Genomic DNA, 24,220 nt, shown 5'->3' on the forward strand with positions numbered 1-24,220 from the left:
ATTGTGATGTCTTTAAAGTAAATTTTAAAAAGCTAAAAAAATTTTGTGACCTTTTAAAGCCCAAAAAGAGAAACGGAAATACAACAAAATTTATGAAAAAATGAACAGTTCAATAAATTACTTAACCTTTTTGGTTCTTTCAACGCTTTAAATACCAAGTTTTATCGAAAGAATATAAATGATAAAAGGAAGAAAAATTGCTTCGCAAAACAAAAAAAATTATCAAAAGGTTTAAAAAATAACTCTACAATTGTAAGCCTCTTGGGGGGGGGGGGGGATGGGAGGGGCTTCAATGCACTCTAAAAAAAGTTCAAGTAATTTCAGGCAAGTTCGGGTAAAAGTTCAGCCGGTGACGCCTGAAATTTTCAGGTGAAGTTCAGGTGTTGTTCAGGTGGGAACAATTTGCCTGAACAATTCAGGTAGATCCAGGAGTTTTTTTTTTCAGGTAAATTTACCTGAACTTTATTTATAGTGTGGGTATATAGATTATTGGGGTCTTTGGTATGTATACCATTATTGGGAGGGGGCTATTTGTTATATCTGACCATTAAGCGGGGGAGAGCTATGATGGGAATGACTCGATAATAGTGCACAGGAGCTGCAACGGAATTGAAGCCAACTCGATGCATAAAAACACATGTTTGTGATATACCTTGCGCAGTATTTAGCTGTTGCTCATCTTGCAAGGGTGCATGTGATTGACTTCTACCTGACAAAGTATTCACATTTTCTCGCGACTGTCCTGCCGCTGGCAAAGTAGTCACAGTTTGACGCGACCCATTTGCTGCTGGTGAAGCAGTCCCAGTTGCATAAGATTGTCCTGCCGCTGGCGAAGTAGTCACAGTTTGTCGAGATCTAGTTGCTGCTGGTGAAGCAGTCGCAGTCCTAAATGATTGTCCTGTCGCTGGTGAAGTAGTCACAGTTTGTCCAGACCGATTTGCTGCTGGTGCAGCAGTCGCAGCTGCATAAGATTGTCCGGCCGCTGGCGAAGTATTCACATTTTGTCGCGATTGATTTGCCGCTTGCGAGGTAGCTTCAGGTCTGTACGATTGTCTTGGAGCCGAGGAAGTGGGTACCCGGGAACCCGACTGTTGAGATTGATGCGATGGGGTTCGAGTGAAAGAATTATCAGTCACTTGAGTTGGCGTTTGGTTAAAGCTGGATGAGACCGGTTGAGCATGACTGGCCGACCCTGGAGTCGTTTTTGGCGCCGCTTCTGGTCTTGAGGGTGCACTTTGGGGGAGGTTTCCCTGGTAAGATGATGCAAATGGTCTTCTAGAACCAGTCCGTCTTGAGCCTGAATTCATTGTTATCTTGGTTGCCTTTGTCAATTACTGTACAGTTGTTTTGATATGACTTAAATCAAAAAGTCATCATCTATTCTGCCATTATTTTAGTTTATTTTGCACGCGTGTTTTACGGTGAATGCGACCACTTCGAACAGAAAATTTAGTTTCTCCACAAAACCGAGATTTTTGTAAATTCACCCGTAACCTGATTATACGCTTCTGATAAGATTTTTAATGACCACGTCTTTTACTTGAAAAAATTGCTGAAATAACAAGTTTAGTTTCACAAAACAATGCAAAATTAAGCTTCTCTCAGAGATCTTAAATTGTGGATCTTTCCTTTTTATATCTCTCCATTGTGCTTTCTTGAAATTTCCTCACCATTTTGGGTTGGTTTTCAATGCTTGTTGAAAAAATACCCAAATACCTGTAATGAGTACACCATCTTAACAAATCCTTTATGTAGCGCTAATTTGAGTTATAAGCACACTGTTTCGAGTCACAAGCCCCCTGCATTGATTCATGAAACCACCATATCGAATCATAAATCCTCTAATTATCCGCTCTCATACGCTGACTAAATAGCGTTTAATTTAATATTGAATTTAATTCTAATCATAACGCCATTCATTTCAATCCTGATATTTTTTATCTTGGGAGTTATCCAGGCTCCTCTAGACCTGATTCTGTCAAGATGTTTGGGAAACAATGCCCTAGGTAGGAATTAAGGACCAACCAAGCTACCTCAAATAACTCATCAGCTGTCAGCGTTAGCTAAAATTTAAAAAGCAAAACTAAAAAATGTCAAAACTGTGCAAAGTTCAACTGGGTTCAAAATGGGCTGCAAAATACTTCGTTTTTTGCTATTTTAATTCTGATTTTTTTTTGAATATTTTGAAAAGTTAACCAAAAATTGGGTTTTCTCCAAAATTTAAATAGAGTGTACAAACAAATGAGATAAAGAACAGTAACGCTTCTTCACTCTGGTTAATTAAAGGAATGAGAACAATTCTGGTTCAACTAACTGCTAAGTTGATCCTAGTCGACTAACGTTGGGCGAATCGATCTCAAACGACTGTCGAGCGGTTGGCTTCGTCAAGAGCTAAGTACGGTTTAGTGATGCTAGCTTCAGCTCAATTGCTGGGGCGCTAGGTGAGCACAGCGGGAGGGGGTGCACCGGGGGTGGGGGGGGGGTAGGTATTCGATGGGAGGGGGCAACGGTGGGGGAGGGGATTGGCTGCACGGGGCCATGTCCTTACGGCCTAAATGATATTTAGGGGTGGGGATGGGGGGGGGGGTGAAGTGAGGGGCTGCGGGAGAGGGGTGAAAGGGGGTTGGAGGTGTCAATCTTCACACCATTCACAACATGAGTATGCGTCTCCAAAAAAATTTCTGAGAATCGCATAATTGGACACTAGTGATTAGAAAGGCTGTAAGAGAACTTCATGCCCTCTGGACGCTACCTGTTATCCCGTTTTTGAGGACGAAAAATCAATTAGCTCAGGCAAAAAATTGGTCCGGCAAAAACCGCATTAAACAAGACCACATGACTAATAAATTGCTAAACTTTGTTTGAGAGCAATTAAAAATCAACTTTCTTTTTTTTCGCTTGATTCACTGCAATTTCCCTTGAAAAACACTGAAAATTTTCCTAAATATTGACCTCGGCAGTGAAACATCTTAGCAAAATGAAATTTTGAATCCAATTTTCCCAATCAAACCATCTTCGATCTTACCGTTTCCAGATAACGGCCGGGTCTACAAAAAGGGGCGTTCTTAAAAAGGGGCGCTAAATGGAAAAGAATTATGTCTACTGTGGGAACCAAACAGTAATATTTTGTTACCTATACATTTTTGCTACCAAAAAAAAATTGATTGCTATTCAAAGAGAGTTCCCTTTTCGTTGTTCATTTATGACCATTAATGCTCTCCGCTCTGTTAGAAGTGCAATTGACGTTTAACAAACATTTTGCTGCAATAAAATTTTTAACTTAGTTAGATTTTGAAAATCATTTGGTTTCTCTTAAAGCATTTTCGCCGAAACAATAGTTAATACATGTTCCTAAACGATTCCATCGCTTGGCTCAAAGCCCAATTTTAAGTGCAGATTACTGATCAGCTGCTTCTGTTTGGATAGTTCTGAAGCTCTGCAGAATTTAAAGAAAACTGTCAACTCCCCCTCCATTAATGATAATTTTATCTTTATTATGGTGTATAGAAGTGGTAAAATATCATCCCACTTTATATTAGGCCATACGAACCATCATTAGTCAGAGCAAAAACAAGCAAAACTTTCTTCACTGGGAAGGGGCGGTTCAAGTCAACTAGAATTAGTCTTAAAAACTATTCACTTAAAGATGTTAACGTGTCTTAAGTTAAATTTTAGCTGACCTATTTTTAGTATCGCTGCAGTATCAAAGAAACTACAACAATTAAAAATGAATTTCAAATACAAAATTAAATCGAAAAGTAAAGCTAATTATGAATGGTTTAGTCATTAATTAAAATACCCGATTTCCATCGGAAATTGCTTCAAACTGTATCTCCTTTGCAAAAAAGATGCGCTGGTCGCTCTACGTTGAAAAATTGGATGTTTTATGTTTATGTTCCAATCTCCATGGCAGACCCCCCACCCCTCTAAAAATGGCATGATCAAGAGCCCGTGCTTTTGAGGTTTGAAGCAATTGCTAAAATCTATTGCACTTTCAGCAGTACCACCAAGTTTATTATGATTGAGTTTTTGAAAACAGTTTTCTGGTTTACGCCTGAACTTTTGGTCCTGGAGTTTGAAAACTTTCAGTAACCTCTGACAGCCTCTGATAAATTTAAAGTATTCAGCTTTCTCGCATCTTTGACTCGGATGGCAATTCGGCAGTTTTAGTGTTCTGCTAATTAGACATACTGACTCATTAACTGTTCGCGTGGACCCGGCGATAACTGACTTGTGTTCCAATTTTTACCGTTCACACTAGCTGATGTTCCGTAGGCAACTGAGTAGTCTAATTCAACATTCTGCTTACTGGCCGCGGCTGTCAATCTCGAACATGATTGGACGATTCGTTTTCTGTGTTTTGATGACGTAACACCGATAGCTTTCAAGTCGTGGACTGAGAGGCGAGACAAGTCTTCGATGGTTTGGATTCCTGTCATTAAAAATAGACTCTCGTACTGGTGCATGTTAATCTGGGCTAATAAGGTTGAAACTGGGGTGGGTAGTGTGTTCTGGTAGGGGTGGCTCCCTGGGGCCGAGGTAGGGGGTGGTGATAACTGCTGGTGGGCTCTGAATGTAGTGCCCCCTGGGGTGTACATGCCCCCCGGTTGTTTACTTGCAGCGGCTGCGTTGTACATTGCATAGTTAGCTGGGCCGAGCCTGAAATCAAGTCAAATTCTGATCCAAATTTCATTTTAATGCGTTGAAATCAATCGCAACTCTCATTTGTGGAGGAAGTTCGCAATAAAAGCTCTAAGATTTGATACCATTTTTAGTTGCATTAATTTCACAGATTTGCATCTGATTTTTTTCCAGAGACCTTAACTTTTTAGTCAAAATTTTTATTGCATTCTTTAAACGCTCGGCTGCAAAAAGTAGCCATAGCAAATTGACCCATTACATGGAGAATAGAACTTTTCTCTAAACGTTAGTTCTGAACTTTTATGACACAAGCAAAAAGTGCTCACAAATTTATGGAGATCACTTCCAAGTTTTTGCAACTTCAAACTCCTGAAAGCTGTTATAACTCAAACTAGAGCGAGGTACATGAAAATTTGTGCCAAAACAAATGTTTGAATCAAACCGTATATATTAGTTATAGACCGTATAAGTTAGTTAACCTTTTCGCATTAACTAAACATTCAACCCCTTTTAATTTCACAATGCTTTCTTTATTAACATTGACCGTCATTGTTTTCCAGATCAAATTTGAGGCATAATAAAACAAAACAAGAAATAATTGCTCTAAGCCTATTTTTGTGTGCTTAATTCAAATACAAAATTGAGGGCAAAACTGTGCTACAATGAAACATTATCCTCCTTCTTTTGTTGCATCCCTTTTGACTTTGTATCTTGTTCTAATTCGCCTAGTAAAAGATTCCACTACTTGGCAAAACAGAAAGCAGGAATAGATTTTTCAAAAGAGAGTATTACACGCATCACTGTTGCGTTTGTAACTTGTGAACGGTATTATGGAAAACGTGAACAAAAAAGGCTAATGCGATTTAGAGCTTGTGTGACAAAAAGTCAACTTAGAAATAATCAATTTGACTCTTGGCGGCGCCCGCAACACGAGACAGACTTGTTCAGCCAATCAAAGCGTCATTATCAAGAGGGTCCTTTATAAGCAGCATTACAATCACACAGTTTAACTATAAAAACTTTCCCATTTAAAATTTGTTTGTTTGCTTTAAAAAGGAGTTAAACTATAATAACTTTGAATTGAAAAAATATATTCATATACATCTCCTTTGAAATTTCCCTCTTATTCGCCAGAAAAATATGAAGCTTCATGAAAGCTATTTCATTGATTTTTTCATTTTAAACACCCTCAACTCTCATTTTTGTCTGAGACGCTCTAAGATACTGGGGGTGTGAAATATTTATGAATATTTTTCAAAGTCAATATAGGTCAAAAGAATCAAACAGCTCCATTGGCCGAAAAATGTGACAGACTAAACGAATAAAAAATTGAGCAATTTAGTTCAAAAAATATTGAACTACAAATCAGAGTTATAATTTTCTTATAAAAAGGCAACTTATTGGAAACGCAATAATTTCAACTTGCAGTCTTTAGTCTATATAAAAAATCGGCCAACATGATACTAAATGCAAAAAAAAATAGTAAACTTGTTCATGATTTTGTTCATTTAGTGGTTCAGATTGACTATACTGGTTGTGTATTTGTAGTACACATAACACTAGTATTTCTACTTTGCTGCTGTCTTAATCCCGAACTCGAATCATATTGTCAGACAATTTGAATGGTATGACAAAAGGGCGGGCTTTTGTGCGGATTATCGTGTGGGGTAACAAAGGCACATCAGCTATAGTGATGTTATTCCCCATAAAATTAATCCAATCATCTGGATTATAATAGAGTGCACGAGAAGAGAAAGGGGGAAATTTGTAATATATTAAGTGGTAGCCAAGTTTATTGACGTCTGCGGAACAAAACAACTTATAATACACCAAAACGACAAGAATAACAAAGGTCAAGTAGTTTTGACAATAATGAAAAATTTGATCGATCTGATTACCTTAAAATATATGATTTTATTACGTCTATTTTTATATTTGATTTCTTTTTATTACTTCCATATTTGCATTTAATCGCTGTTAATGTAATCCATTTTTTGACATGGTATAAAATTTTGATGATATAAAAAGTGACAGCGTTTTTCAGTTTGAGGAATAATCGAAAAGGGTCATTTTAATTAAATTCCAAACAAAAATGAAGAATAAGAAATAAACAAACTTTAAGAGCGGAGGCAAAAGAACGCATTTAATTCAATTAAAACATAACCGACAAACGTCGCAGAGAATTGCTCTTAAGCGACCGGCGAGGGGTTGTCTTCGTCAGTAGATAGCTACTGTTTAGTGAGGCTAGCTTTAGATTAATTGAAGGGGTGTGAGGTGAGCGCAGCGGGGGGGGGGGTGCAACGGGTGAGCTGAAAGAGCACTTAATGCCCGCTGCCTGTTTATCCCGTTTTTGAGGACGAAAAGTCAAATGGGTCAGACGAAAAATGGGTCAATCGAAAAATCTTATAAAAAAGACCAACAGGACTAATATAATTGCTACAAACTTCGTTTGAGAGCAATTAATTACTTGTATAATTGGGTGCACAAATTTGATATGAAAAAATGAGCACTTTCAGAAAATAATTAAACCAGTAGTAAATCTCAACAAAAATCCACTTTAAATTCTCTTCAGAACTCATTAATGTAAGTCAGTAAATTTGACTTGATACATCACTTTGCGATGGAAGATATAAATTAAAAGGTGGTGAAATAAACTCACCATTGACTAGTGTCGAAATCGGGGCCAAAATCCAGAGGTTTCTTCATCAAAGTCTCCAGCACCTCAACTACACTGGCGAACTGTGGTCGACCATTGCCCTCCCCACACCAGCAGCGAGTCATGAGGTCATAAGCCAGAGAGGGGGAGTTAGGGGGCATTGGCAATCTGTAACCAGCTTCCAGAACTCTCAGAATCTGAAACATTGACATGAACATGTAAATATTGTTCGAGTATGGACTGTTATAGAAGAAAGTTACGATCTCGAATTTCAGTTTGACACTTCTTGGCGACCAGATCCAAAAAACACCCCGCTATGACCCCGCAAATGCTGCTATATTATTTATGACATTCCAATTAAACACAGAAATGCAAGCCTTTAACTTTATGACTGAGACGTCTACCTGGATGTTTCATGTTACATCAACAAGACTGAAAAATTGAATTATCGAAAATAAATTAATTCAATTGATCAACAACACCCTTTCAAAAACATTGTAAACAAATACGGATTCGAGGAGTTTCAATTATAGTTTTTTAGAACTACCTTTTTAACCCTTGAAGAGGAACTTTGCATTTGAAAATTTAACTTTCTATTTCACAACCTCATATAACATTCTGGGAAAATGGCCAGAATTAGAACTAACAGCTCTCTTAAACTACAATCTGTCATTCAGAAATGTTCAAGAATATTATTTTATAGTTCATAAACTTTCTCAAATGTCATGCTGGTCAGGAATTCGTTATAAATAGCAACACCCCTTCCTTCTATTTCAGGATTTTCATATAACCGCGTGATAGTTCATTCTTAAATCAAGGTATACGTTACAAAGATTCATCGACCTACAAAATTAACTCAAAAACAAATAGAGATTTAAGTGTGTTTGTATAATTCTGCGCGTGTGACATATATATCGATAAATCCAGCTTTCAATTCAAACAAATAACAAGAAATTAAACACATGTGAAGATCAAACGTATCTTCTCACAAAGCAGGAACCAAAATTTTATCACACTTGTTATGTTGGTTGTGTATAACTTATTAGCCAGATTCTGTTTACTAATATTCACTATTTACCTTATGATAATACTAAAATTAGAAGCCACAGATAAGGGGAGGCACTTAACCACGTAACAATGAGCCAAACAGTAATCTGATGACCTTTTCAATTTGCTGAGCAAATTGACACAACCAAAATGAAGTTAATAAACTCGAGAAATTGCAAGTAGACAAGCTGATGTATCTGATAAAAGAAGTCAAATGAAATGAGATCTAAACGTCGCCAGAAATTACAAGCTACCTGAATTAGTAAATAATGAGCCGTGTTACAGATAAGATGAATATGACAATAATATTCCGCTATTATGACAACTTTGTTTGACTTGGTTAAACTGTAAGATGAGCAATATCCTCTAACACAATCAAATCTTGCGTGAGAGCAATGTTTGCAGATATTTTTAAACAAGAAGGCCAACAAGAATGCAAACAAGTTCCAAAGCTTGTCGGAACTGTAATTAAAATCCAACATTCTGTATCAGTAACAATTCGGCAGATTTTCTACTGCTCAAGTCACTTGTAAATATAGCACCAATTGCCCTAGATGCAAACAGTTGTACAATTTGCCCAGCGATTTTTCATTTTTAGGTTAAAAAAAAGTGGCAATGAATTTGACAGAAGAATAGTTGTTTCAATTCCAGGGAGCTTAAACTATCTGGTTCGAATGACAGAGCACACAAAACTGGAAAATATACACTGCTGAGACATGAAATGTTTTGAACAAGATCGGCCCTTACATGGGGACAGAAAAGTCAAGTATAAAAATTGCTCCTAAGATGAATGATTGTTACAAACTAAAACTCGGCAAATATTTCTATTAAATGTTTGAAAATATTTGCACCACAAACTGGTGGCAATTTAGAGCAAGCCTAAAGCAAAACGTGTGTTGCAAAAATGTGAATTAACTGACATTTTCTGTTTGCTTTTATACTGGGCTCCAATTTTGTTTTCCTATAAATTGTGAACAGTACCTGTGTGGCAGGTATCTCCTGGTCATAGTAGGGCATACTGCCCTGAGATAGCATCTCCCAGAGTAGCACTCCGAAGGACCACACATCTGATGCCCAGCTGAACTGTTGGTAGAGGAGCACTTCAGGAGCAGTCCATGGAACCAGGTCCTCTGGGATCTATCACAAACATCTCATTTAAAAAACTGTGAAAAGATTTCTTGACACACTGCGTCAAGATGATGATGAGGTAGACGATATTAGCACCTTATATGATCTCACAAAAGATCACAAGACAACAAGGATGGCACAAAGCAAAAACGGGTCTTTCCCATTATAGCACCCCCCCCCCCGCCCCAGCTTAGTGGTCAGATAATCTATAGCCCCCCAATCATGGTAAGCATACCATAATGGGGTGCTATAATGGGATAGAGCCGATAAAACTCCCAAAACTCTTATTCATGGGCACCCTCAGGCAATTTTAGTTCGTATAAAATTATTGATAGTTAATGAGAAAGCAATCATCAAAAAATTTAACTTCAAGTCATATGTAACTTTATAACTCATAGACACAATGCCGTGACATTAGCATCAATTCATCTCAAATATCTGTTGCATCTGCTCTTCGTTTTTACGGCTCTATAAATCATTAAAACTTGTTTGATGACAGAAAGTAATGGAGAAGCAGTTGCTTACCATGAGACTAGCGTTCTTCTCCTGGTTCTCAATCTTTGCACGTTGTGAAAAACCAGAGATCTTGCAGACGAGATTCTGACTAACGAGGATATTGCTAGTCTTGAGCACCTTGTGGATGTAACCCTCCTCTTGGAGATACCTGAAAGTAAACACTCACGTTAGCCATTGACATTTAGCAAATGGGTCGCACAAATAACTATCATGTAATTAACAGATCCTATATCAGCAAATGAGACAATTTCAATATAATAAACACGGCAAATTCAATGAAAAAACTTTTTACTGTAATAGTTAGTTCCTGACCAGAGTGTCCCCTATATCAAAGGTCAGCTCAAGACCTGGTTAGCCTAACTGAAACCAAATAACTTCACAGCTGCTTCGTTCAAGGATCTTAAAAACTTTAACTGATATCTGTCTTAAGGAAACTATGGTTGAAGTCTTGACTTTTCATTTAGAAAAGGATGCATGTTGAATTAATTGACGTAGTACCTCATTCCGCAGGCGACACCCCTGGCCATGTGGATAATTGTAGACACATTGGTCACGTGACCCTGCTGCAACAGAATTAGCAGAGATCCCAATTCCGCGTGTTCTGTCACCACTGTGAACGATTCGTCATCTGAAACGATCATACATTTAATAAATTCGCAACACTTGGGGAAAGTTACAATAATAGTAAGAGTTCTAATTTTTTTAAAAAAGCGATCTGTAACTTTGAATGCCCAGAGAAAGACCAAAATTTCCCATCATGACTCATCTGAAAATTTTTTGGAGATTTTCTTTTCTTTTAGACATGGGTAACGTTTTTTGTAAAATGAAGACAAACAACAGAAGCTCAAAGTACACCATTGTAAATCCTCAAAAAAGCACCATTTGAGCGCTTCTCTTGCAAAGTCTGTATTTCTCTTCATATTTTGCCTAAAATGTTTCCAATTATAACTTTTATGAAACAAAAACCGTATGAAGACAACTTTACCAAATGAAACATAAACCGATTAATGTCGGAAAAATACTTCTCGAACGACAGACGGGTGGAAAAACATTTGACCCCACCGGGATTCGAATCATTCATAACCATATGCACTGCCGACTCTGCTGTTTGGCCCTTAATTTTGCTACGCTCCAACCGACTTTATATTAGCAACAAGCTAATAAGTGAGAGCAATAGAGATCACTCAAAAATGAAATGAAGAACGAAAGCGTGAAAAAGTCACTTGAGCACTCAAAAAAAGTTCTAGAAGAAAAGCGCAAAATGGTCAAGCAAAAAATTTGCATAAAAAAGACCAACACGTTTACAATAATTGCTATGAACTTCGTTCAGAGCAATTAAAAATCAAATCCATAGTGCCCTGCAAAAGCAGTATCAACGCTAAAGATAAAACAAACTATTAACCAAATTTTTAAAATGCGTTAGTGAAATTTCGTCTATCAAGATTCAGCCAAATCAAAATAGCACTCTGAAAACCGGAGGAAATTTCCTCACTTTAGCAGTCGTCTAAACATCGACATACCCCACCCCAAACGCATGTGCACCGCCCAACCTTTTAAGTTTATTACTTTTACAATGTTAACGCAATAACGAAAACGGTGATTAAACTCCTTCATCACTTAACACTCTTATCTCAACTTTGCTAATTTATAAACAAGATTTTATTCAATTCAACTATTCCATTTGAACAAACTTATTTCGGTCTTTAGCATAAATTATCCCTAATCTGAACAATTCTGAATATCTGCATAAAATTCGAACTGAAGTAGGTTGCGAGAAACGGTCTTAAATGCCTCTCAAGTATCGGTTCGTTAGCGCTCAAAACACAAATGATTAAAATTCTCGCGGAGTTCCTGTTACCCGAAATCCTAGCACAACTTTTGGGGAATTAAGCTCTTCTATACTTAACGCTTCCATAAGATTGTCGCATACAAATGTAACCTGTATTTCAGGCAACATTTGAGTCAAAACATTTATTTCATTAGCAAAAACAAATTGCAGTTATGGTGAAAACATTAACGAATTAAACCATTTGACAAGCTTCGTCCAATGTTCTAAGTGCTTAAATAAAGCCCACTTGTTCTCAAATTTGGACCCAATTAAGACCAGGTAAAAGTAAAACACGTTACCCCCGTATAAACACGTATCTTACATACCCCCCACCGTCCACAAGGCTGTTTTGATTGCGCTTTTATCCATGGATAAAGAATCTTCCCTAACTTCCATACACAATACATTGCTGTTTAATTTGTCAAATTTGTTGCATTGCTCCAGTCTTGCGACCAGAAATATCACTCAGTAAATATTATAATACAAATTTCGGGTCTTTCTCATTATAGCCCCCCATAATGATAGGGTAATTGGGGGTAATATACGTTATATGACCACTCAGCTGGGGCTATAATGGGAAAAGCCCCAAATTTCTTCAAACTCGAAGAAAAGTGAAAGAAAATGACAATTGCCTCAATTATTTATATTTATAACAATTGATCAGTTCCATCACAAATTTGATACCATACATGAAATGCGTCTAGCCAGCTTATGAAAAGATTTTACTTCAATCTGAGAGATAAAGAAAACAGGTGTAACAAAAACCCTAGATTTTATTTTGAAAATGACTTTCAAATTTATTGCCGTATTTGATTACTTAGCTGAAACTGCTTACATTATAGTAAAATTTCAAGACATTTTGAGGCCAATTGCTGATCAAGTTGATATCTAAAAAAATATTTTTACAAATGTAATTTGACGAGAACGTCGAAATAACTACAAATCAGCAAAATTTGCCAACTTTATGAGTAACAAATAGTCATACCGTTTCATACACTGATCGATAAATCCAAAGTCACTTTTATTAACTTAAATCCAGTCTCATATTTGGTCGAAAATTCACCCTTTCGATCAATTGCCTTCTTTCAATCTATAAAGAGATCGCAAACCACTAAAGCTCACTTTTTGAATTGTCATAACTTTAATGAACACATAGATCAAGAATTTTTACTTCAAAGTAACTTTTCCATTTTGGGCTCATATGAAACGCATTTCGATTATCTGAATTATTTCCAAATTTGTTAGTCCGTACTTAACCACCAAAAATGCACGTAGAATGTGTCAAAATAACATGTACTAAAATTGGAATGAACACCAACGTGGGGCTATAAACTGAAACTTTAAAGTCCCGAGAAATCAACAGGCTCACAACTAGTACAGTTTTGTTAAAGCTCTGCAGACGCTCAAGTGATAGCTTTTGATTAAGTAACCGTTTTTATTTGGGCAGACTAATTAGCACAAACCTGTGAGTTAATCTTAAACTCTTCCGATTCTATTTCAAAATAAATAGTACTTCATTTCAGACACAACTTTTTGAATACTTTCTCTCAATTTTACGACCAAAATTACAATTATACCATTTCGTGGCTTCGCCCTCGACTGGGGGATCAGCGCTGAGGGTTATAGGACCCATTCTCTCATAACTATCACCTCGCCTAAGCATTTCCGGTGGGGGACGGGGGAAAGTGGCTTTACAAAGCGACCAAGCAATTTCTAATTTGCAGTATATTTTCCTAATCCCTAGGCAATTCCAGTAGAAACTTTGATGTATCATAACGTGTGCGTTTTAGCTGTGAGATTATAAAAGCTTTAACGCTTCGGCTTCTAAACTTCCCATAACCTGAGGGATTTCTAAACTCATTTAAATCAAGCTGGCATTATTGCTCAATTTCTACTTGAAATTCAAAAGGGAGCGATTATAATAACTCAAGAATTAACCTAGCGATAAATAGCGTTATTTATAAGCAGGAGATAACCACGGGAAACCCTTTGCATTAAACGAACCATTCATCATAATGTGTATACTTCAGAGGTTTTTAAACACGATTTGTTTACACTTGAGTGAAACATTTCACTCAATTTAACTCACGCTAGAAAAGAACTGAAGAGCCTTTTGAAACATCTGTTTGAAATTTTCAGGACTTTCTCTGTCATAAAAGAAATTTCACTCCATTATTGTGAAACTTCAGAAAAAATAGGCTGAGAATGAGTTCTTTCATTAAAAGAGGAGCTATTTGTCCTAATAACAGTGTTTAAATTAGCCTAAATTTCCCGCACATGATAATTCCCACGCAAACGAAAACTTTCATCGAAAAATGGGGAAAAAGCAAAATATTTCAGGCTCTTCAATTACGCGACAATAACACAAACATTCAAATCGGGTGACATTTCCGACTTAGAATTCAAAATGTCATTCTTGTTCCCCCACAGGCAGTCAAAAATGCACAAAACATTTTTTCGGGAGACAATTTGCATATTTTTGCGCAAGGATTAAAAATGCTATTTCCATTACAAAAGTTATAAACAGTTTAAGACAGCAATTCAAAAAAATAGATAGACATTTTGTCGCTAATAATAAAGTAAATGTGCGGTAGCACTTTAGTGATGAAATTTCATCAGACAAATTGCAAATGAAATTAAAAAATGGGCGCCTATGAGAAAGTCTTCAGAGCCAAAAAGACAGCCTTGTTGTTTCTGTTTGTTAAATTAGATACACACAGTGAGTGTGTGCCTTGAAAACTAAAAAGAGGTTGAGTTAATTTTGAAAGTATCTATTTGCGTTTTTCAGAAACACTTTTAACAATTAGTTTGTCCAATTGGTTATCCAAAATGTTTGCTCTAAAAATAAAAGGAACAATACTAATAGTTACGCCTTCGATTCCAAGGCTAAAGATCAATGGATTATGTATACAATCAACAGATCTGAGAGGTTCAAAAATGACATTTGTTTGAGAATAGCGATTTGACAAAAACAATATTAACAAACTGCAATTTTTCTAAGGACAAATTTGTTTAAGGTCAAAAATGATGTATTAAATTTTTTAAGGAATATTTAAAAAAATAATCGAAACTGATCATGTAAAGCGTTATGAAAGTATGCAATAATTGTAATGACTATTTTGTTACAACAATGAACTGCCAGCTTAAAACACTCTTTAGTTTATCTATCGGTTTCATCTAAACAAAATTCTAAAAGAAACAAATCATATCGCCACCACTCCCCAGATTGATGGGCATTAAACTTTTATGCCCTCAATACACGTGCTGTTTTTTTACACAGTAGCATGCAATTTAACAGCACCTAATTTGTAATTGGGAGCCATTAAGAACCGGGAGGGCGACAGGAATTGGGCACGAAACAGATAGTTCCGGCAAAGTATACCAAGGAATCAAGGAACTAAAGAATGGATCTTCAATGTTTTACCTCTCTTGACGAATCCCTTGAGACTAAGCACGTTGGGGTGTATCAGCTGAGCACAAGTAGCAGCTGCTATCATCAACTCCCTTCTCGTCTGTTGATTGAACTGTTCCAAATCTGTATACCTGAAAAAACAGCTTCACTAAACAAAACAATCGTGTTTTCATGAAACTCAGTTTTCCCTAAGAAATTAATGTTTCCAAAATATTATGGCTCCAAGTTTCCATTTAACCAGCATGGTTTCACAAACGCAGCCTTTCTTTTTGATTTTCACAAACGCAGCCTTTCTTTTTGATTTTCAAAAACAGCAACTCATTCCTTTTGATTTCTGTGAAAATTCAGATTTTGATTGTGGCTCACTTCAAAAGAGAGACCCAAAAACAAAAATTGTGAAAAGAGCTTTCAATTACCTTTTTCTTAGGCTGTATCTTTATCAGAAATACTAAATACTTCAAATCGAGAACAAGCGAGGAAATAGGCAGCTTTGAAAATTATTCCAACTTTTTAGACCACACATGTACTTGCGCACTTGAAGATCTCTTAGAGCACTGATTTTATAAGAGCTCTTCTTACAGGTCACATAAAATGTTGAAGCATCGTTGAAGCTATGTCCGATATTTAAACAGAACGAAAAAGCTAACATGTACAATAACATCTAGCTAAAAAAATATACTTAAATATGTACGTTGGGACCAAATTACACTTGAACGAATTGTGACGTCACTAACCCGTTCATGGACATAGAGTCGACACTGCCGGCACAGTTGGGTGCTGTTTCTAAAGGCACAAAATGCTGAAGTCCAACTGACATTTTGCACTCGGACCCACCCGATTCTTCGCAAAATGTGCCCAGCTCAACCGCCTCGTTGTATTTACCTGAAAATACGAGCTTTATTTAATTCTGTAAAATCACCAATATTGTAATCTATTAATTAAAGCGTATACTAGATCAGCGTGGGTGTTGATTCACTGCCTGGTTAACTGAACCTGAAGTTTAATACAAGTTTCTAACGATCCCACAGTCGGCAATTGATTGAAATCAGTCTCTCCCTACATGACCACAAACTTAAACTGAAAAGTATACTTAGCGGAAATCAACGGTGTTCTATTAAATTACAAGCGTCTGTCGTTTAGTCCTTTTAACTCAGTCGATGCCTGAAAAATTTTGCGCATTTACAAATTTCTTTAATTCCATCTCCGATATAATTTTTTAACTTTTTTAGGGATATTTTGAATAATAGTTTTATTTTTTATTTGTTGTAACAACTAAGTGAACAGCAGAGTGCTTAAGCGTTGCCAAAATTACAATCAATTTATGGTAATAAGACTTTTTGATCTACTGTCCATCAATTTTGAAGCGCTTGTAAAAGCTATTCATAAAACAATATCGTCTTCAGAAAAAAAAGTTAGACCAATGTTTTGTCTCTGTTTCTTCGTTGTCTCTTTTATTTGCTCTGTTACGTTATATCTGTTATTTATTACAAAGGCTCCAAGTCTACATTTAAAATTCAAAGGTTGGCCTCTGAAAGCAAGTCAAGTGTTTGAGAAAAGTTTGTGCATTAGGACAAAAAATGACCAGCAACCCCCCAAAAAACCATCCTTTTGAATCGTATACTCGGGATTTCTCAAATTAGCTCTTGATCAAAGAGTCACTATTATAGGCTGGGGCGGGCACGCAAGCAAAACTTCTAAATTTACACAGAACAGTCTGATAAATTATGACTGTTCGAGACTAACGAAAAGCAAAAATGAGAAACACATTTTGAGAAGACACAAATGACAAAAGACACAAGTCGCCTAAATACATTTTAATAATTTTACAAATACGCTTTTAAAAATGTACATATTTTCACTGGAGACACGAAAATTATGATCAAAAACTATGACCAGTCGTTTCACAACACAAACTTTTCACTGCATAAAATTTGGGGAGACGATTGAACTATTTTGATTGAGGGCTTTGCTCCGTACGGAGAAGCACCCACCATAAACATAAATTACACCTCAATCCTGAAATTGGAGATAGTCTGAAGTTTCTTGGAAGGCAAATCTCCCGAAGTTGGGCAAAGCAAATCCTAGTTTATCCGTGAAACGTCGTGGTTGTCCAGAACCTATCCTTGGTTAGTTTATATTCCGTGTAAACACTCGACAATATAATCCTACAATAAGGCACCCCAGTACAAAACAAATTATACGCTATTTGAGTCTAATAAAGCCATAAACAAAAGACAAGGATTTCTGCCAATTTCCTTTTCATATCAAACAAAAGCAAAAAAATCTCAAACACTTCAAAAATGTGCAGTAACTCAAACAACATTGAGTTTACCACAAAAATTAGCTGAACTTTTTCACCGCAGAAAGCATTGACATTGGCATGATATTTAACTCTCGGAAAAAAGATTAGTTAAAAATTAAAAATTACAATATGAAGACTGGGAAAAAACAACAAACTAAGTCATAATTGTAGACAGTTATACTCTTTCACACGAAACAGTCAACTTCAGAAAATGGAATCGCAAAATGACTTGTTAGGTCATCCAAATAAGGAATAAAAAATTAATCAGGCGCTTGTAATATTTTTCTCAGACTGATTCTCGATACCCGACATTACAAGGTCTGAGGACTCTTAAAGACTGTGAGTAACATTCAAGTACTCATGCGAAACATTTAATGTTACTTCAACAGCTTTCAGTAAGAAGACAAAAACAAAAAATATCAGTTGTAGTCAGTGTGAAGTTTTTCCTGTCGACAGTTAGATTTTAACTCATTTATTATTAATCGACTCAGGCTTGTTATGAATAGTTTTAAGGTCGCCATAATGTTCAGAAAAGAACGGCTGTTTTTCTTCACACGCGTGCTTAAATATGTGTCCAAGATTTTAATTTTCAAATGAAAGTCATGACCACGCTCAGTTATACCTCAATCAAAGTTGGCTTATTTGACTTGACTTGTTTTTGTAATGTAAGCAAAATCCGAATCTGAGCTAACTCCAAATGCATGTATCCAAAATTTAGCTGACCTTTTAGCTTTTGGTAACTGCAGAGGACTTGGTTCTCGTTTAGTTCACGTGTGTACTTTGCCAAGAGCGCTTCTGGGTCGGGATGAAGTGTCGGCTCTTCGAATCCACCTTCGAAACCTGCCACTTTGAACGAATCTGAAACATTGCACAGACAAATGATACCCTTGAATAAATATAGATATGTAACTCACTTCCAGTTTATACAACATAGATGAAACATCACTTTAGTTTTATCTACCTTGTATAATTTTCAATTTTCCAAAAAAAATGAATTTGGAAAATAAATTGTTGAGTTTTCGAACTCTAATCTTTCATGTCATATCATTCAGTTTTACATCTTTTTATAGTCTTTCAAATTATAAATATACCTATCAGTTGGAAACATTGAAAGATTATAGTTTGACCATAACCCACAAACATTAAGTACGAGAAAATAATGTAGACCAGGATTTATGATCTACAACTTACCAAGTTCATTAAATTCTAATTACACTTTTTAATTCATCCACGCTTCGTTGAACAAACTTATGAAGTATTTACGAAGTAGATTAACGCCAATAGTTAAGAGCGAACATCACTTTACATTTGCGAACTTTACATTTGTACTATCATGAGAAACTCTTTAAACGCCACGACACGCATACACAATACAGATTCATGGCAAATTCATAAACCACATTTTTCATAGGTGCTCGATTGTATTTGATTCATTTATGACAATATTTGTGGGCGTTTCCGGACGGTCCATCTTTATACGCTTATGTTACCAACAAAAAAGTTTAACGCTAGACAACTAGGTTAAAAATCACACGTTTTATACAAGATTGTCAGAAATTTTCTTTCAACTAACTCGATATACAGAGCAACAAGAACTTTTTTGTCAAACTCAATTTTACGAACAAATTGATAGCAATTAATGGTCAGAGAAATCATAATAAATGCCAATTAATAGAAAGTACTCATTAAATAGGCTGTGCATTTCTGGAAAGGTACAATCAAACAGCTTCGGGCGATATAAGTTTGAAAAACAACACAGGTATTCAAAGGTATAAGTGGTTCAACAATGATTTGACACGTCTTGAAAGTCTTCAATCTTCGAGAGGGGTCCAAAGTGTTTGAAAAGCCCCCCGTAAACGCTAATTAGTCCCGTTGTTAATACAAATTACTGACCCAACTAAACTCGCACAGCTGTAACTTTCATTAAAATTGTACACTTCAACCTTCAATAGCCATTGTTTTATAGCTATCTGCTAAAATACAGTTAATTTGGATCAATTCTTAATTCTTGCGCGATTTAAATTGAAAAATTAGCTTCCGACCAATCTAAAAAAATTCACTGCTACTCTAAGCAATGTTGAATAGTGAGCTAAGTAAAGATTTAAAAAATCAATAAATGGATTAGAACAGAAAAAATATGGATGTTCAACTTTTGAGATCTTCTCTAATTACCAATTAAAGTTGAAAATGAGAAAAGTTTATTCATCGTTTTTTTAAAAGTCCAACTTAATTTGTATAATGGTAATCATTTGCGAAAACCGTCAATATTAAAACGTACTGCTTTGATAGGAAACTACAGCTAAAGTGATATCTTTTCCACATAACGTCAATGCTGATCATTTGCTTTCATTTTAATGAGTCCATTTGACTAAACCGCCCACATAACAAAAACCAATAAAAAATCGTCCCGCATTAGAGCAAAAATCATACCTTTCTCCGCCTGCGTTTACGTTTTTCAACAAAATCGCTAAATAGTAATGCCCACGGTTTTTTACCATAACTTCCCAGGTTTCTTCCCATCTAATATTTTTTTAGTTTTAGCAATTCGAGAAAAATGCCTATGTTGTAAATTTGCTGCCAAACTTCATAATCACAAGTTAAAATTGTTGGTATTAAGTAAGCAAATAATCATCTGAACTCTTCACGCCATCTTTCAACCGTGCGCAGTTCAATAAACAATTAGAACATGTAAAAATGTAAAATTTCTCTAGCTAAAACCTAGATGTAAATGTACTCTTAGATCTCCAACTTTACCTTAAAACATAGCTTACCCGCAGCTTATATCAATTGCTTAAAATAAGTTAAACTCATGAAAGTGCCAGATAGCAGACAGACTTACAGTCTTGTATAGTAGGAGGTGCAATAGTAGTGTACTGTTCGTAGAAGTTGCTAGTGAGGGTAGTTTTGATTCTGGGGTGCGTCTGTTCTATTTTCTGTCTACAGCAGCAGAAGATTGCAATGCAGGACGCTAATATCATGAGAAGAACTGCGAACAACAGCCCAACTGTAATCATCAAACGTCTGATCTCTTCGCTCATTGGAAGATCTAAACACCAATAGTCAAGCAATATTTAATATTATTACATAAAGCCAATGTTACCACCAGAAAATGTTACCACGGGAAGCTTCTGGTTATTCAAGAATCTTTGCTTGCCTTCATTACATTACCAATTGTCAGGAAACTCAAGTTTGTTTTTTTGCGCTGATAATGGTTTCTTTAACCCAATAAGAGGCGGGACTATCTATTATAATTTATATATGCCATTATAAAGGTGTTAAAATATCAAATATGGATGACTATAATCTACCGCAGTGAAAGGAAATATTTTCGATGTTCATCATACCAAACCTAATACTTTTTGAAAACGTTAATATGATTGAAACAAATTTTTACCATTATCACTATTTTTTCCTACATTTCCACGCTTATTTTAACTACCATTTTTCTGCCAGGCAATACCCGAAGAAATATTCCAAAATCTTCTGATATTAGAAATTTTATATTTTAGGATATTGTGATATTTGAGCAAAGAGCTAGCGGTTCAAAGTTTTAAAAACTAACATTTTGCTGTCAGTTTGAGAAAATGTCATTTTGAGATTACACAGAGAGAAATGACTTAAAGGGATCCAGTTACTTCATAGTTCTCTATGAACCTTCAAAACCTTCCCGAACACACACACACTCCCTCAATTTCATATTTCCATGATAATTTCCAGACTCAAGACAGATTGAGTCGACTTAGCAAAGTATATTATTTTGTTTATCTTGCTGAGCATATTTGAACAAATTCCCACTTTTCAAGACCCCTTTGTTTGCTTGGTAAAAAAGTGTCGAACACAAGTCCCCCTATCCCCGTGAGCTCCAGACACCTGCTGTTTATCGCACAACCCTGAATTCCAACTGACTACTGCTACTTTACCACGCAGACGATAATGATGATAAAGGATGTGATGCTCTACTCGCAAAACCGAAACATACTCGCACGCTCACTAGGCCGAAAAAAGCATGTTTTAACTTCTTTTCTATATTTGAAGACTTTCAAATAACACAAGTTGAGTCAATTGAAGTCCTTTGACAATTGAAACCACCTCACTTTCGAGCCCCACATAGGATTAAATTTAATTACATTCAAAACTATACTTCATTAGAAAACGTTAAATGGGATTTTAAAACAACATAGGGCACATTTTTTTTAAATAAAACAAAGCTACAAAAACCAAGAGAAAAACAATAGATTTCTTGAAAAAACATAGCCGGCAGATTGCCGGAATAGCTGCGAAAGAATAGACCTGCGTGCCATATAATAGAGATAGAAACAGATACAGATCTAAATTGAAAAAAAATCGACGCCGTTCAAAAAACTAGGCTAAAAAACATTCAGCGATAAATTAATAAAGCTTGTTAAAATTCATTCCACAGAACCCTCTTATTAGGGACCTTTACTGCACATATGAGTTCCTTTGACCTTAAACAAATTCAAATTAAAGTTGAGTTTTAAAGTGCAAAAGTCATTTTATTGAGTGAGGTAAGTCACGTATGATCAAAATCTAATCACGCAAATAACCTAAAAGCTTTCGCTAAAGCGAGTGAGAAATGACGTCACGCGCGCAAATGCCCTTAGTGAGAGGAAGAAGTCATTCAGAAAATTTGACTTTTTCAGCTTTGCTCTGTGAACAAATGTAAAACGAAAAATAGCGTCAGACGACGAAACAAAAAAAAAACATAGCAGGACAAGTCCTGACGGACAATTCAAAGAATTTTCATTGACTAAACAGAAAACTAGACCTAGAACGGACTATGAATGTATTGGAAAAACCATTTAGAAAAAAATCCGATCTAAAAAATCGAAAAAACAGTAAAAATCAAAGTGAAATTGCCGCATGTGAACAAAAAACCACTAGCGAGAAAGCGAATTTTTGTTCAAACACCGTATTCTCACTCTACTTTAAAATTAGAGTGAAAAAATTTCACGCCGCAAAACCACTCGCTTTTTCGCTCCATTTCCTGTTTCGGCGTGACCAAAATCACTACTCCAATTTGACTTCAAAATAATGAAAATGTCTGAACAGATCTTAAAAAAACATAGCCGGAAGAATTCCGGAAACGACTCGAAGTGAAAATCTATTTAACCGCAGTCCAACTACTCATCAGAAAAAACTTGCCTCCACTATTTTATGAGTTTCCCGAAACCAAACCATAAAACAAAAAAGTAAAAACAAAAAAATCAAATCTGTTAAAATATGATAAAAAAATCTGATCAATTTTTGTCATAAATTGAGATCCCCTCTGCCAAAATTACTTCATCAAAACAACTAGTACTTACTAAAACCACTTATGAGAATGTTTTAAAAATAATGGAGGCCAAATTATGAAAAAAAGCTCTAAAAAACAACTTGCACTAAAAAACTGGAAAAAGTTAGTAAATTTCTTAATTTTACAAAAGCATATAAATCCAAAGAAAAAATCTTTTCAGCCAATAGGGCATCCAGATGCTCGCAAAACAATAGACTAGTCATAATAGTCTAAGAACCTTGTCTCAAAAAACAGAAAAACCCGAAAAACTGCAAAGAAAAAATTAAGAAAAAAGGTTCCAATTTTCGCCATTTTCTGTCATATTTCTCAACAAAAATGAGTCATATCCAAAATTGCCCATATTTATTACTAAACAACTAGAACAACTATTATGAGCCCTAAACTTCCACAAATTCCACAAAAAATTGAGGAAAAGAAACGGCATTCAAAAACAAATTCAACAAAAAAAACTATAGAAACTAAATGAGTTTTTTTAAAAGTACAAGGAAACATAAAGCCGAATAAGATTCCTTTGCAATTAGAGCAACGAAAAGCTCGCAAAACAACGGGCAAGTTATAAAAGGGTGGGTAAGACACTTTATAAGATTAAAAAAAAGAAAAACTGCAAAAAATGAGAAAAATGGTTTAAAAGTTCTCAATTTTTCCGTCATTCTTCCTTAGAAAAAAATGATTTACAGCAACAAAACCTTAGTCACTTGGTGTCTGAAAATTCCTTAAGTAACAAGCTTCTATTCAAATCCCACTTAAAGCAGAAAAACAAAAAAAAACAGGTAAAAAATCATTAAATTTCGTCTAAAAATCAGCAAAACTTACCAAAAACCTGCAAATTAGTATTAAAAATCAAATTAACCACCTCAAACATTCAATTCCTATCAAAACAAACCCAAAACAAGTACAATATCATAATCAAACCTCATAACCATCAAAAGTTGCAAAAAACTGCTTTTAAAAGCCGCACATGAACAAAAAAATTTCGCTCGCTTAGAAAAAATTCTTTCACACATCAATTTCTCGCTCTCTCAAAAACAGCCGTATGAACAAAAACCACTCTCTTTTCGCTCCGCTCTTCACTTTTGTTCAGCACCAAAATCACTCCAAATTTTTTCACGCGTTTCATTTCCCGCTTCAAAATTCACTCCAAAAATTGATTAAAAAAAGGACTTCTCCAATACTCCTCTTCGAGTCGTAAAAAAGACAGCGCCCCAATACAATTCAAATTCTTTGAATTGTAAAAAACCAAGAGCACCGCAATATAGCTACGCTCAGCTTACAGCTTCGCAGCTATAATAAACATTGATTTTAGTTTCTTCAAAGCTTACTAACTGCATGAAAACACTGCGCTATAATACGAAAACCTACGAAACTAATTTGTAAAT

At 35.7% G+C, this 24,220-nt stretch overlaps 2 protein-coding genes across 2 annotated transcripts in view; both read right to left on the reverse strand.

The window, feature by feature from the left end:
• The window catches only part of LOC142340886 (uncharacterized), a 50,617-nt gene extending 49,201 nt beyond the window's left edge, over nucleotides 1–1,416 (reverse strand). The window contains exon 1 of the mRNA XM_075391654.1: nucleotides 653–1,416. Within this exon, the coding sequence (XP_075247769.1) occupies nucleotides 653–1,307 (655 nt within the window). The 5' untranslated portion in view covers nucleotides 1,308–1,416. The remainder of the gene's footprint in view (nucleotides 1–652) is intronic.
• Nucleotides 1,417–3,713: 2,297 nt separating this feature from the next.
• Nucleotides 3,714–24,220, reverse strand: part of LOC142341589 (ephrin type-B receptor 4a-like) — a 42,757-nt gene continuing 22,250 nt past the window's right edge. The window contains exons 8-16 of the mRNA XM_075392639.1: nucleotides 20,370–20,576; nucleotides 18,254–18,388; nucleotides 15,963–16,110; nucleotides 15,241–15,359; nucleotides 10,487–10,616; nucleotides 9,998–10,136; nucleotides 9,326–9,481; nucleotides 7,301–7,494; nucleotides 3,714–4,659 (exon numbers count right to left, since the gene is read on the reverse strand). Of these exons, the coding sequence (XP_075248754.1) occupies nucleotides 4,182–4,659; nucleotides 7,301–7,494; nucleotides 9,326–9,481; nucleotides 9,998–10,136; nucleotides 10,487–10,616; nucleotides 15,241–15,359; nucleotides 15,963–16,110; nucleotides 18,254–18,388; nucleotides 20,370–20,576 (1,706 nt within the window). The 3' untranslated portion in view covers nucleotides 3,714–4,181. The remainder of the gene's footprint in view (nucleotides 4,660–7,300; nucleotides 7,495–9,325; nucleotides 9,482–9,997; nucleotides 10,137–10,486; nucleotides 10,617–15,240; nucleotides 15,360–15,962; nucleotides 16,111–18,253; nucleotides 18,389–20,369; nucleotides 20,577–24,220) is intronic.

Source organism: Convolutriloba macropyga, chromosome 6, assembly GCF_964194025.1.
Source record: "Convolutriloba macropyga chromosome 6, txConMacr16.3, whole genome shotgun sequence".
Lineage (NCBI taxonomy): Eukaryota > Metazoa > Xenacoelomorpha > Acoela > Convolutidae > Convolutriloba > Convolutriloba macropyga.